Here is a 16,192-nt window from a genome sequence, read left to right as displayed (position 1 = left end):
GGGGCATTGATGTGAATTAAAGCTCTCTGAATGATTAATTTCCACTTGCTGGAATCACATCCTGCCTCTCTTCTATGTCCCCTTCACGCCGTGGGGGCTCTCTGGCACGTCTACCTTTTTATCATCATAAAACCAAACAGCACGACATCGCAAATCAATGTTGAGATGTTGCCGTGACGGCGTGATTTCATTTGTATTGTTTTTAATGTTCCCACACGAGAACAGTGATCACGTTTGGATCCTTTTTTGGGGGGGGGGGGGGGGGGTTATGAAGCGGGCTTCTCTTGCCGTGATTAATATTCATTATTGTGGGCTATTAGGGGGATCACGTTTATTGCGTTAAGTGCTTCATGATTTGTTAATGTTCATGTTTAAGGTTAATTGAAACAAAGGAAAATATCAAGGAAACTAAAGATCGATTTCTTTCTCTGAGGCAAAAGTCGATTGAAATAATTTGTGGGCTTGAGAAAAAATAAATTATGATATGATAATAAATTGTTACTTTGTAAGGTGGTTTGGGAGCTGCAATTGTATCGGGTGAGAACGGGGTACATTCACCTGTGGAATTTGGAGAAATGCGCACTAATAATAATAATAATAATAATAATATTAATAATAATAATAATAATAAAAAATGTCATTTATAAGCGCCTTTCAAAACTCTCAAGGTCATTTCTATATTCTGTGTATACATATATATTTGTCTATTGGTTATCTATTAGCTGTCTAGCTAGCTATATAGCTATCTATTAGCTGTTGATTAGCTATCTATTAGCTAGCTAGCTAGCTTTCTGTCAACACTTCCAGGTTGAGTGAACGCTGGCGCATATTTATACATTTACATATATATTTACGTATAGATTAAATATACATTTACATATACATATACAGTAAAGTCTCGTTATATCTATATCTGTTATATCGATAGTCCCGCTTATTACGATACTATTTCTATGCACGCACGGAGAAAATTACATGCGCGCAGGGTTGGATATATCGATAGTCCCGGTTATATCGATATTTTTCGGACTCCCTAGAATATCGATATAACGAGACTTTACTGTATATGTATGTGCCAGCATATTAGCTATCTATTAGCTATCAATTTAGATAGCTAGCGTGCGATCTAAAAGCTGTCTATTAGTTATCTATTAGCTAGCTAGCTAGCTTTCTATCTATTTTATTTACTTCCAGGTTGACTGAACGCTGGCATGTATGTATATGTATGTATACATACACGTATTTGTCTATTGGCTATCTATTAGCTATCTAGCTAGCTTTCTATCTATTTGAGTTACTTCCAAGTTGACTGAACACGAGCGCGTGTGGCTGCCGCTGCTCATGTGTCACGCAACGCGTCAAAAGAATCCAATTGCTGGACAACCCCGAATGGTCGGCGATCCCGTATGAGAAAAGTAACTTTCTCGCCGCAAAAGTCATCGAAAATGCAAAGTACACTTGCTTTGGCGAGGTCCGGCACGCCCCATTAAAAGTGCGAACACATCCCCCACTTCCCCTGCGGCTTGAAAGCATTTGGACATGTCAGGCCGTGCCGGCGTCTCTTATATTCCCACTATAGAAGACCTCAGTCTTGCTCGCTGTCAGCTCAAACGCTCGTTTCTTTCAGTCCCTCTCATCTGTATGCGCCGCGTGTTTGCTTATCAGTAGTCCGACTCTGTCTATCTGTCAAACTGAAGGAGTCCATTTTCCCCTCGCTGTTTATTGTCCTCTCTTTGCACAGTACGTCGGCCCACCGTCTCGCCCGCGTCCGTCCACGCAGCGGTTGGTCTCCGCCCTCCTCGGAATGCAAACGCAGATCTGGACACCTTAAAGGAGGAGATCCAGATATGAGCGTTTTCGGTACATGTGTGCGCGCGCATGTACCGCCGTGTTCCATTTCGTCGAGCCCTCCCGCTCGACACGTTTGACAAATTGATCTGTTGGTTTGCCAGCTTTCTCGGCGGTTCTTTCCTTCTGATTCTTCCCAAAATTTCCAGTGAATGCGTATATATTAACGCATTCACTGCCCGATGATGTGCAAAAATGTGTCCAATTTAGTGCCGGGGTTTTTGTCATTTTCACTCAAATTGCAGGAGCCACAGAACATTGACTTTTAGGACTATAAATACTCAAGTACAGTAAAGTGTCGTTATATCGATATCGGATATATCGATAGTCCCGGTTATATCGATACTTTTTCTATGCACGCATGGAGAAAATTACATGCAAACAGGGTCGGATATATCGATAGTCCCGGTTATATCGATATTTTTTCGGACTCCCTTGAATATCGATATAACGAGACTTTACTGTATTACTACAACAACAACAACTACTACGACTACAAGTAGTAGTCATAGTTGTAGTACTAGTAATACTACTACTAGTAATGCGACTACTACTAGAAGTAGTGGTAGTAGTAGTACCACTACTACTACTACTACTACTACTAGTCATAGTACTACTACTAGTACTATTACTGCTAGTAGTAGAACTACTACTAGTTGTAGTATTAGTACTAATACTAGTCGTAGTACTAGTACTAGTAATACTACTGGTAATACTCCTCCTACTACTACTAGTAGTACTAGTACCAGTACTAGTACTAGCACTAGTATTAGTACTAATGCTAGTGCTACAACTAGGATTACGACTACTGCTACGACTACTACTAGTAGTACTATTACTACTACTACTAGTGGTAGTGGTAATTGTAGAACTAGTACTACTACTAGTAATAGTTCTACTACTACTAGTAGTAGTCATAGCAGTACTAGTACTAGCTAGTACGAGTTCTAGTACTACTAGAACTCATACTAGTACTGCTACGACTACTACTAGTAGTGGTAGAACTATTACTAGTAGTAGTACTCGTTCTATGATTACTACCACTACTACTACTAGTAGTAGTAGTACTCGTACTACTGGTACTAGTAGTAGTACTAGTACCAGTAGTACTAGTACTATTACTACTACTACTACTACTACTACTACTACTACTACTACCACTACCACTATTACTATTACTATTACTATTACTATTATTAGTCTCACAGTGGAGAAATTACTATTACTATTACTATTACTAATAATACTACTATTAAGAAGAAGAAGAACAAATTTCATTTAAAAGCACCTTTCAAAGTGCTCAAGGACACTTTAAAATCACAAACAAAAATTCAGTGTAAGAAAACTTAGACTCTCTTCTTTCATCAAAAAAAAAAGAGTTAATTCCTAAATTAGATGCATCTGGAATTATCTGAGCTTGAAATGGGGGTGGCTGTACAAAACTTAATACAATACATACGTATTGATTTATATAGCGCTTTAACAACAACTGAAGCTGTAATAAAAGCGCTACCATGGACAAAAGGCAGGATTGTGTATTTTTTTTTTCAATGTGGTTATTTTTTCCTTTTTTCAATTTTATCCACACACACACACACACACACACACACACACACACACACACACACACACACACACACAAATAAACTAACTGTCTACATGCTAACACCTGAATATTAAATTTCCCTCCAGTCTTGAATGTGAACTCGATACGAAGTAGACCTTTGGGAGGGAATGTTTTTTTTAATGGCAGACGGAGAAAGACGCGCAGCCAGAATGCTAAACCGCTAATGCAAACGCATCGCTTAGAATAATCGTCTCGGAAGAGAGATCAGAGTATTGAACGGGAACTGGCATCCTGATTTCACAGCCATTATCACCTGCTCCAAAAGGCATGGCAAGCGGGAAATGAAACGGCGTGGCGCCAGTGTGAAATAGCCTCCTTTTTATCCGCCACGTGTTTATGCGAGCCGTTCTTGTCACGCCTGCAATTGAGCTTCATTAAGCTTCCGTGTCGTGTGCTCGCGTGGAAGGTCATAAGTGCTTATCGCCCGCAACCACATTCCCACCTTTTGTCGTACATCCCAGGCGAGTGAGGGGATTGCACTTTGGGGGCGTCGTGTATACTTCAGAACCCCCCCCGACACAAACGGAACTTGAGGCTTTTTAACTCATTCACTGCCATTCATGAGTTTTTTTTTTCATGCTTGGGTGCCGATAAAGCACTGGCCATGACCTCTGGCAATATTTTGCTTTTCCCACAAGGGGGCAGCATTTCCCCTTTTTTTCCCATGTGAGCACTTCAGCTGTTGTTTAAGCGCTATATAAACCAACCATTGTATTTTGGACAGCCGCCCTCATTTCAAGCTCATATAACTCCAGACCCGTATAATTTAGGAATTAACACTTTTTTCCTGTAACAGCACTTTGTTACAGCTTCAGCTGTTGTTAAAGCACTATGTAAATCAATATGTATGTATTATATTTTGTACAGGAGCCCCCATTTCAAGCTCAGATAACTTCTAGCCACATATAATTTGTTCATGTGTGGATTTTTCATGCTTGGGGGCCGATAAAGCACTGGCCATGTGCCTCTGCCAATATTTTTTCTTTTCCACAAGGGGGCAGCATTTCCCTTTTTTCCATGTTAGCACTTTGTTCCAGCTTCAGCTGTTGTTCAAGCGCTATATAAACAAATATGTATGTACTGAATTGTGTTTTAGACATCCACCCTCATTTCAAGCTCATATAACTCCAGACCCATCTAACTTAGGAATTAACTCTTTTTTTTCCCCGTTACAGCACTTTTTTGCAGCTGTTGTTAAAGCACTATGTAAATCAATATGTATGTATTACATTGTATTTTGTACAGCCACCCTCATTTCAAGCTCATATAACTCCAGACCCATATAATTTAGGAATTAACTCTTTTTTTTTCAGATGAAAGAAGAGAATATTAGGTTTCTTACGCTGCATTGAATGTTTATGTAGTCCTAAAACTCAATATTCTGTGGGTCCTGGAATTCGAGTGACAATGACAAAAACCCTGGCACTGAAATGGACCCATTTTTGCACACTGTATGGCAGTGAATGAGTTCATCACATTATGTGATCACTTACATTTTGAAGTAGAAACAATGACATCATGTACTTACATCAATTAATACACGCACATGCACACACTACTTAATACTACTACTAAATAATGTGCTGAATAGTTTTTAAAGGTCTCTTGTTTGGTAGTTAATGAGTTAAAATTATACTTGCACCTGTTATTGTCCTATTGTGGGGACCGAAGTGAAATTAGACACCACCTGTCGAACAAAATACAATTTCATGACCCCCCCCCCCCCTCCAACCCCCCATCTGATGTATTCTATCTGTATGTATCTTGCAGCGTGTCCCCCCGGATCCTACAAGATGTCATCCAGGCAGCAAGAGTGCTTCCCATGTCCGGCAAATAGCGTTTCCGAGGACGACGGCTCGGTGGCGTGCGTGTGCAGAGCGGACCACTTCCGAACTCCCATGGACTCGCCCTCGTCGCAGTGCACACGTAAGAAACATCATGCCACTCGGGTGCTTTGGGATTAAATGAACGATCATATGTGTCAGCGCGGCCGTTAGGGCTGGTTAGCGGTGTGTCACGCCTCCATATGTTTGCTGAGGAATCACTTAAGCCGCGTGTTCGACTTCACTCGACGACTCTTATCTAGAACCCCCCCCCCCCCCCGCAACCCTTCTTGAACATCCGTCCTGGTCCGCCTTTCTCTCATCCCTTCATTTTGCATCCCATCTGTCTCCCCCGCCCCACCTCATCCTTCACCTTCTGCACCTCCTCTGCGATTGAATTTCCTTGAAAAATTGCCAAGCACTCCCCCACCAAGATAAAGACGAGATGCGGTATGCCTTCCCCTCCCCGCTTCACCCATGAAATTCGTGTGAGATGTTTTACACCCACTGACCCGAGCATACATTTTATTTCTTTATTAAAATGACTTCTTTTCTTGCTATTTTCATTTTGTGTGGATTTAGCTGCGCAATGATATCAAGAATGCGGAGATAACGGTTAAACCCGGTCTTTGTTTGATCCGATTTGCTCGTCAATGCTACCCTGGAGAGTAAAAAAATAATAAAATCATATTTCAAGGTCTATTGTCCAGTCCAGAAAAACCTTTATTCGTCCCACAATGGGGAAATTTGCATTTATTATAGTCCCTGTAACAGACGTTCCCCACCTTACAAACGAGATATGTTCCGAGTGGTCGTTCATAAGGTGAATTTGTTCGTAAGTTGCTTCAGTGCTACATTTTGAATGGAATATATGTTTATGGCTTATATAAGTAGGTTTAGAAGTCAGAGGGAGGAAGAGAGGTGAGCGGCGTCGTGATGTGAGAAACGGTAGAGGATTGTGACTCTGACTCAACACTACAGACGTTCCCCACCTTACGAACAAGATACGTTCCGAGCGGTCGTTCGTAAGGTGAATTTGTTCGTGAGTTGCTTCAGTACTATATTTTGGATGGAATGTATGTTTAAGTCAAACATTGAACGGGAAAGTATAAAACACAGACACTGTAACAGTAAATTCACACCTACGACAACATACAGATGTTCCCCTACTTACCAACATTGGAGTTACAATCAACGGTACATACGAACATTTTTGTAGTAAATACAGTGTATGTAGTATTCATGTACATATTTTTAAAGAGCATATATTTTATTAAATGTTTATTTTTTCAGTACAAACAGGTTACTTATACACTCCTTAAACATACTTATATAAACCTTACGCCTACTTAAATAAGCTTTACACATACATTCCATACAAAATATAGCACTGAATCAACTTACGAACTAATTCACCTTACGAACGACCTCTCGGAACTGTCACATCCTGATTGGCGTCAGGTGCGCGTCCCTCCCCTCCCTGTTCCTCCGGCTCGCACACCTGATTTCCATTCACTAATGCGCCTTCTGACTATAAAAGTCACCCGGTTAGCCTCGGTATTGTCGTCGTATTCCTTTTCGTGATTCTCCACTTCCGTATGCCAGGTTGGTCGCTTTCTCTTTGTGCTGTCGTTTTGTTTGGTGTTCGCCTGCGTGTCTCAGTAAAACCCTTTGAACCTATATATTGCCTCCATTGAGTACTTTGGATCCAGCTCCTTTTTGTCCAATGAGGTCGTTTTGTTTTTTGCCTCGTGCGGACGTGATAAGAACGTATCTCGTTCGTAAGTTGGGGAGCATCTGTGTATCCTTGGGTTCGCAGTAAGCCGCCGTAACCTCTTTTGTCTACATTGAACATTGATTCCATACTTTCGCTGTTGTTCCTCCTTCGTTTAACGTGAGGTTGACATTCCGTGTCAACGTAAACCCAGAAGCCATTTTCTTTATTTTTTTCCCATTACATCCTCCGCGCATCGAACAAATCTGAAGCTATTTGGGGGCCATTTGCTGGTATTACCCTGATGGAGAAGAGTTAGTTAACGGGGCCACCTCAACGCAGTCTGACTTCTTAAAGGGAGGCTATTATGTGGGGTTTTTTTACCCCTCATTGAACATCTTCAAATAATGAACTCAATCCGAGTTAAAGAAAGTACTTGCAGGGTTTTTTTCAGCTTCAGTGCTGTCAGTGGAGTTTAGGGCACCACAGTGTATAGTCAAATTTAAAGGCTTCGTTCACTCTTTGCTATTATATTTTTTTTTCAAGACTGTACTGAATGCGTTTTACGTACCGGTGATATTTTTAAGACACGGATTTTAGTCACACGGTTGGGTGATATTGAAATTATGGGCATTAACTCATTCGCTGACATTCTCGAATTTTCCAGAATTGAAAATATGACATAGAGCGACATTCCCGAATTTGTTCGGGGTTTTTTTTTTTTTTTCATGTTTGGGTGCTGATAAATCGCTGGCAATAGCATCTGGCTATCACTGCTCACACTGTATCACACTTTGTTGCAGCTTCAGCTGTTGTTAAAGCGCTATATAAACCAATATGTATGTATTCCATTGTATTTTGGACAGCCACCCTTATTTCAAGCTCATATAACTCCAGACCCATATAATACAAGAATTAACAATTTTTTTCCTGATGAAAGAAGAGAATATAAGGTTTTTAACGCTGTATAGGATGTTTATGTAGTCCTAAAAGTCAATATTCTGTGGGTCCTGAAATTCAAGGGACAATGACAAAAACCCTAGCATTGGAGTGGACACAATATGTATGTATTGTATTGCATTGTATGTTGGACAGGTGCCCTCATTTCAAGCTCATATAACTCCAGACCCATAGAATTTAGGAATTAACTCTCTTTTTCTGATGAAAGAAGAGAATATAAGGTTTTTAACGCGGTATTGAATGTTTATGTAGTCCTAAAAGTCAATATTCTGTGGGGCCTGAAATTAAAGAGACAATGACAAAAACCCTGGCACAGGAGTGGACACATTTTGTGCATGTCTGGCACTGAATGAGTTTATTGCTTTCCCCTTGCAGCTTTGAATTCCAGATAATTGTAGTTTCTAAATGAAAGTGAGTGAGAGAGAGAGCAAGCACTTGAAATGTGCATAATAGGTCCCCTTTTAAGTTATCCCCGCCACTCACCACCTTTTTTTAATTTTTTTTGTTTGGAGGGTGGGTCACGTCTCATTTCCTCTTCTCTCTGTTCGCTCATCCATTTCACACGGGGGCTACACATATTGCGACGTGATTCTTCATCCTTTCTGTCAAACTGAAATTTCTTTCCTCTATCCTCGAGCAACAAGCACATGCGGCACGCTACAATCACACACCCCGCTGTCTGCGCGTTATCATTTCACCCCCCACCCAAAAGCTCCTCTTGCATGCCAAATAGCACAACTCTCCAATAAAGATGCATTACGGGGCCAGTAGGACAAATCCCATACAGGGGAAGCTGTATTGATTTCTGCATAGAGAACAGCTTAGTAATTAGATGGCAAAATAATGGGCTGTATATCCTCTCGAGTACTCGGGGCACTAAAACCACGGGGTCACTGGGTGTGTTACGTATGCATACATCCACGCACAAGTGTGTGCTCATAGCGGCTTTTACGGCGCGGTTTAATTACAATATCGATTGCTGAGCTCCGCGATCCGCCCGCGATAGCGTTTACAGCAGCCCTAATGACCACATTCATTAAAAGAATTGATTGGGTAATTATGATCATCCCCACATTTGGCTAATCCTCCTCACGGATCGAAAAGAGGGAGTGAGAGGAGTTTTTATTTATTTCTTGTTTGTTTAATTTGATGATGGAGAAATCGTCTGGATGTGAGAACAGTTTTGTCTTGGGGGCCAGAGGAATTCGGTGGAATGTCGGCTAACTTTGCGTTGAATTTTTTGGGGGGTACTCATTCATTCACTGCCATTCACGAATGTATTCAGGAATTGAAAATATGTTGCAGAGTGCCATTTCAGAATTGGTTCGGGTTTTGTTTCTTCATGCTTGGGTGCCGATAACGTGCTGGTCAGACCTCTGGCAATGTTTTTCCCTCCCACGAGGGGGCATGATTTACCTTTTGTCCATGTTAGCGCTTTGTTCCAGTTTCAGCTGTTGTTAAAGTGTTCAATCATTATGTATAGATTGTATTTTGTACAGCCACCCCCATTTCAAGCTCATATAACTCCAGACCCATATAACTTAGGAATTAACTCTTTTCTGATGAAAGAAGATAGTCTAAGGTTTCTAACGCTGCATTGAATTGAATGTTTATGTAGTCTTGAAACTCAATATTCTGTGGGACCTGGTATTCAAGTGACGATGACAAAAACCCTGGCACTCAGTGAACACATTTTAAGCTATCTATCTAGCCAGCTCTCTATTAACTATATATCTGGCTTGCTATTTAGTTATCTAATAGCTATCTAGCTAGCTTTCTATCTATTTGAGTAACTTCCAGGTTGAGTGAACGCTGGCGCGTGTGGCTGCCACTGCTCACCCACAGAAAAACTTGTGACTGAAAAGTGACCTTGAGAGTTTTGAAAGGCGCTTATAAATGATATGTATTATTATTATTATTATTATTTATGTATTTTTATTTATTTATGGCAGTGAAAGAGTTGATGTGAACCATTTCAGGGACAGCGGCCACTACAGTGGACATCTTCTGAAGTTGTCAGGTCATTTTTTTAGTACCGTCTTCCCTAAGAGGGTCGTTCATGGCGGTGAAAGCGCAACCTCGAAAATGATGCATAATATTTGTCAACGTATTCCTCTCCAAATTGATTGATGCCGAAGACTTGCAGACAAAATGACAGAGATGAAACAGAAAGAACAATTTTGACGGTTGTAGCAATCCATCAACGCAGACGTCAATGGATTTTAATGAGTGGGGAAAAAAAATCACGACGCCGTATATTCAGGCATTACATTTGAGCGCGCTTTCTGTTTGTAGCAGCCATTTTTTAAACTGTATTTTTTTATTTTTTTTATTTTTGGACGGGGGAATGCTGATTGGATTTATGTAAATTCACATTAAAGGAAAGTTTCGTTCAGATGAGGATTGGAGAAAGATGAATCTGGGAGTGAGACAGTAAGCTAGTTACAGTAAAGTCTCGTTATATCGATATTCAAGGGAGTCCGAAAAAATATCGATATAACCGGGACTATCGATATATCCGACCCTGTTTGCATGCAATTTTCTCTGTGTGTGCATAAAAATAGTATCGATATAACCGGGACTATCGATATATCCGATATCGATATAACGAGACTTTACTGCATTTATTTATTTTTTTAACTCATTCGCTGCCATTCACAACTTTATTCGGGAATTGAAAGTATGACGTAGAGCGCCTTCCCGAATTTGTTTCCGGTGCCCAGGGGGCAGCGTTTGCCTTTTTTTCCACGTTAGTGCTTTGTTCCGGCTTCAGCTGTTGTTAAAGCGCTATATAAACCAATATGTATGTACTGCTCACCCGAACAAAAAAAATCCACTGACTGTAAAGTGTCCTTGAGAGTTTTGAAAGGTGCTTAGAAATTAAATGTATTATTATTATTATTATTATTATTATTATTATTATTATTATAATAATTATTTTATTATATCTATATGGAGCATATATTTTATTAAATGTTTATTTTTCAGTACAAACCTATACAGTTTACTTGTTATAAGCCTTAAACGTACATTCCATACAAAATATGCATTGACTCTACTTAGAAATTCACCTTACGAACGACCGTTCGGAATGTATCTCGTTCGTAAGTTGGGGAGCGTCTATATAAACTAATATGTATGTAATGAGAGCCACCCTCATTTCAAGCTCATTTCACTCCAGACCCATATAATTTAGAAATTAACTCTTTTTTTCTGATGAAAGAAGAGAGTCTAAGTTTTTTTATGCTGCATTGAATGTCTATGGAGTCCTACAACTCAATATTCTGTTGCTCCTGGAATTCGAGTGACAATGACAAAAACCCTGGCACTGGAGCGGACACATTTTTGCACGTCTGGCAGTGAATGAGTTAATACACGGCGAAAGCAAAAACAAGGAAATTTGAATTCGGCATGACAAGGAAAAAAAACAGTCCCATCTGGGTCTTCATCAAATGAATGCCGCCATGCACTTGTGATCTGATGCAATTTTTCTCTCCGTGTGGCCTGCAGTGGGCAGCTGCGGTTTGTGACGCTTTTGCTGACGCGATCGTTGTCGGCGCTTTCTTACTTATTCATCACGCACGTTGACATATAAAATGCATGGGTATTTAATGGACATCAGCTCTCTGGAGCTACATGAGAAAAGAACAAGCGTGGGCTCGGTCGATTTAGGCAACGTTCGAAAATGCGAGTCGAGAATTGAGAGTTCGATTTTGTTTTTAGTGACGTCAGTTATATAAAGTCAATGCAGCATATTTTCCACAGACAGTTAGGACGGAGGGAAAATAAATCATTGGCACCACCCTACCCACTCTTGAGGACTTGCAAATTGCAAGAATCAAGACAAGAATGCGGAAAATCCGACTGGACCCTCCACACCCTGCTCACCACCTTTTCTAGCAAGGAAAAAAAATGCTTACTTCGTCATTCATTATTAGATTAGAATGTTCCAATATAGCCGCGTTTTCACATAATTTGCAATTCGACTTTACGAAAATATTTATATGTACAATGTTTAAAAAAAAAATCTAAATAAAACATGGAGATCAGGTTATTGTTTGCAGATACAGTAAAGTCTCGTTATATCGATATTCAAGGGAGTCCGAAAAAATATCGATATAACCGGGACTATCGATATATCCGACCCTGCGCGCATGTAATTTTCTCCGTGCGTGCATAGAAATAGTATCGATATAACCGGGGCTATCGATATATCCGATATCGATATAACGAGACTTTACTGTATTCCGAATCCTGCCAAAATAGTGGCTACGACGTTTCGACACGGCAGTCATTATATCAATTCTGTGTTCTTCCATTACGGTTTGGTTCATGGCCGCTACAAAAATGGACAAAATCCGACTTCAATGGACAGATAGGACAGCGTAAAACATCATTGGCACCGCCCTACCCACTCTCGAGGACTAGAACACTGCAAGAATCAAAACAAGGGTGCGGAAAATCCTACTGGACCCTCTGCACCCTGCCCACCACCTTTTCCAGCAACTCCCCTCAGGCTACCGATCCATGCACACCAAATCAAATTAAAAGTCAAGAATAATGACTATTATTGTGGTTTATGTACGGGGACTAGCTACATAGCTCTCTATCTATTTGCTATTTCGCTCGCTATCTGGCTATCTAGCTAGCTACCTGGCTATCTATTTGCTATCTATTTGCTGTCTATCTAGCTATCTATTTGCTATATATTTGCTATCTAGCTTGCTGGCTGGCTAGCTCTTTTTGCTGTCTATTTGCTATTAGCCAGCTTTCTATCTATTTGAGTTACTTCTGGGTTGAGGGAACGCTGGCACATGTGGCTGCCACTGCTCCTCCGCATAAAAACTGATCCTGTGACTGTAAAGTGACCTTGAGAGTTTTGAAAGGCGCTTATAAATGAAATGTATTATTATTATTATAAATCCAGCAGACATTTAAACATCTACTTCCCCTGTCGCCATTAACTACTGTATAATGCCTCTTTGCATTTTTTTATGATGATACTAGTGCAGCGTGTTCTACCAGAGACAAATTCCTTGTGTGTTCTACAAACTTGGCCAATCAAAATTATTCTGATTTCTTTTTTAGGTCCCCCATCTCCACCCCGGGACTTGGTCTACACCATGAAGCAGTCCACTCTGATCTTGGAATGGGCGGCGCCATCCGACACGGGTGGTCGAGCGGATCTGACCTACAGTGTGGGTTGCCGGCGCTGTCCGGGCAGGCGTTGCGAGCCTTGCGGGGCCGGCGTGGGATTCGTACCTCAGCAGATCGGTCTGACGGAGAGGACGGTGACCGTGGTCAATCTCATCGCCAATACCAACTACACCTTCACCGTGGAAGCTTTGAACGGTGTGTCAGAGCTTCTACCTAGCAAGAGGTTCTACACACAAGTCAACGTGTCAACTGATTTGCCCGGTGAGTCACCGTTCGTCCAATTGCGTCCTTATACTCTGGTGCGCCTTATACACCGGAAAATACAGTAGCTGGCTATCTATTAGTTATTTATTAGCTAGCTAATCTCACTGTCTATCTGGCTACCTAGCTGGCTATCTATTTGCTATCTATTAGCTGGCTCGCTAGCTCTCTAGCTGGCTATTAGTTATTTATTAGCTAGCTAATCTCGCTATCTAGCTGGCTATCTATTTGCTATCTATTAGCTAGCTGGCTAGCTCTCTAGCTGGCTATCTATTCATTATTGATTAGCTAGCTAATCTTGTTATCTGGCTATATAGCTAGCTTTCTAGCTGGCTACCTTGCTACATATTTGATATCTATTTGATATCTATTTGCTAACTAGCTATCTATCTGGCTAACTAGCTGGCTATCTATTTGCTATCTATTAGCTAGCTTGCTAGCTCTCTAGCTGGCTATCTATTAGTTATTTATTTGCTAGCTAATCTCGCTATCTATCTGGTTACATAGCTGGCTATCTATTTTCTATCTATTAGCTAGCTGGCTCGCTTTCTAGCTGGCTATCTATTAGTTATTTATTAGCTAGCTAATCTCACTGTCTACCTGGCTACCTAGCTGGCTATCTATTAGCTAGCTGGCTAGCTCTCTAGCTGCTATTAGTTATTTATTAGCTAGCTAATCTCGCTATCTAGCTGGCTATCTATTTGCTATCTATTAGCTAGCTGGCTAGCTCTTTAGCTGGCTATCTATTCGTTATTTATTAGATAGCTAATCTTGCTATCTGGCTATATAGCTAGCTTTCGAGCTGGCTACCTTGCTACATATCTATTTGATATCTATTTGCTAACTAGCTATCTATCTGGCTAATTAACTAGCTATCTATTTGCTATCTATATGCTATCTAATAGCTATCTATCTCGTAATCTATTAAACATCTATTAGCCAGCTAGCTAACTTTATAGCAATTTGAGTTACTTCCAGGTCAACTGAACGCTGGTGCGTGTGGCTGCCGCTGCTCACCCACAGAAGTACTGATCCTGTGACTGTAAAGTGACCTTGAGAGTTTTGAAAGGCGCTTAGAAATGAAATGGATTATTATTATTTCCGATGACATTTTGATTCAGGACCGTCCAGGCCTTCGTGATGTGAATGGACAATAAATGACAAAAACCCTGGCACTGGAGTGGACAAATTTTTGCACATCGTCTAGCAGTGAATGAGTTAAGCATGACAGCACTTTGAACAATGCTGGCGTTTGTTAGGTTTTTGTTTTTCTTTCCTGAATCACTTTTGAAGCCCTGATAATTCTGCCCTGATAGCAATGATATCAAAATGAATGTTTGCTGATCTGTGAAGGAGCAGAGGATGGCTCCCCAACAGATGGATTATTTTTTTTCAACTCACCCTTCGGCCAATGGGGGGCTTAGGAGGGCAGGAGTGCAGGGAGGGATGGGGGAGTTTTGCATGTTTGGATGGATAAATTGGAGGTTGGGAATAGAAACGTAGCAGGGGTTGCGTGAGTCGTGGGGCGGCTAAATCTGGGATCAGAATTACCCGGGGCTCCTTATCTCGCTGCGGATTTTGTGTGTAGCAGCGGACGTGCGCCATTTGGGCTTGACAGCTGACTCTGTGCATTGGCCCGTACGCCATCTCTGTATGTGCAGCAACGATAGCAAGCCTGTGGTATCTTCCCCCTCGACTTTTTTGTTGTGTGTGAGTGATCGAAAACACACGCGGGTTGAATGTCCCAGCCCCTGGTGGTACTTCTAAAGCCCTTTAGCTGAGGCAGAGAAGTCGAAGGGGGGGGGGGGGGGCAGGATTGCTATAGTGATGGGGTGGGTCAAGGAGGAGGATGGATTGGCATTTCAATATCCTGAGAGGATTACCGGCTCCGCTTAGATGGCTGGTCCCCACGGAGTGAACACCGGCCCGAGTGGAAAGGGGGAGCGCTTGAATGTAGAAGTTGAAGGGAGGATGAGAGGTGAGTGGCGTCGTGATGTGAGAAACAGTAGCCGATTGTGACTTTGATTCAACAATACAGACGCTCCCCACCTTACGAACGAGATACGTTTTAAGTGGTCGTTCGTAAGGTGAATTTGTTCGTAAGTTGCTTCAGAGTGATATTTTGTATGGAATGTATGTTTCGGTCAGACATTGAGTATATATATTGGGTAAGTATAAAAAAAAAGACACTCTAACAGTCGTAAAATAAATTGACACCTACTGTAGTACGACGACATACAAACGTCCCCCTACTTACGAACACTCGAGTTACGAATAATGGTACATACATGGTACATTTTTGTTGTAACATATGTAGTATGCTCCCCAGTTGTGCATGTACATATTTGTATAGAGCATATATTTTATTAAATGATATTTTTTTTGGTACGAAATAAGATGTATCAGCTATCTATTAGCTACTCGCTATCTATTTGAGTTACTTCCAGGTTGAGTGAACGCTGGCGCGTGCGGCTGCCGCTGCTCATCCACAGGAAAACAGAAAAACCTGTGACTGTAAAGTGACGTTGAGAGTTTTGAAAGGCGCTTAGAAATGAAAAGTATTATTATTATTATTATTATTATTATTATTATACAGGTTACTTACAACCCTTAATTATACTTATATAAGCCTTAAACATACATTCCATACAAAATATAGCACTAAATCAACTTACGAACAAATTCACCTTATGAACGACCGTTCGGAACGTATCTCGTTTGTAAGTTGGGGAGCGTCTGTATATGCTTGGGTCTTCAGGAAGCCATTACTGAAGCTGCTGGCACGTCATTACTTAATGACGT

The 16,192-nt window shown here is 41.0% G+C and overlaps 1 protein-coding gene across 2 annotated transcripts in view; it reads left to right on the top strand.

Moving 5' to 3' along the window:
• Positions 1–16,192, top strand: part of epha10 (EPH receptor A10) — a 129,973-nt gene that overhangs the window by 66,389 nt on the left and 47,392 nt on the right. For both annotated transcript variants that reach the window (XM_089023142.1, XM_089023143.1), the window contains exons 4-5: positions 5,246–5,401; positions 13,061–13,390. In XM_089023142.1, the coding sequence (XP_088879268.1) occupies positions 5,246–5,401; positions 13,061–13,390 (486 nt within the window). The remainder of the gene's footprint in view (positions 1–5,245; positions 5,402–13,060; positions 13,391–16,192) is intronic.

The sequence above is a fragment of the Hippocampus bargibanti genome, linkage group LG20 (genome assembly GCF_051943395.1).
Source record: "Hippocampus bargibanti isolate YZ-2025 linkage group LG20, ASM5194339v1, whole genome shotgun sequence".
Classification (NCBI taxonomy): domain Eukaryota; kingdom Metazoa; phylum Chordata; class Actinopteri; order Syngnathiformes; family Syngnathidae; genus Hippocampus; species Hippocampus bargibanti.
Note: the sequence above shows the minus strand (reverse complement) of the source record. Positions and strands in the feature narration are given on the sequence as shown.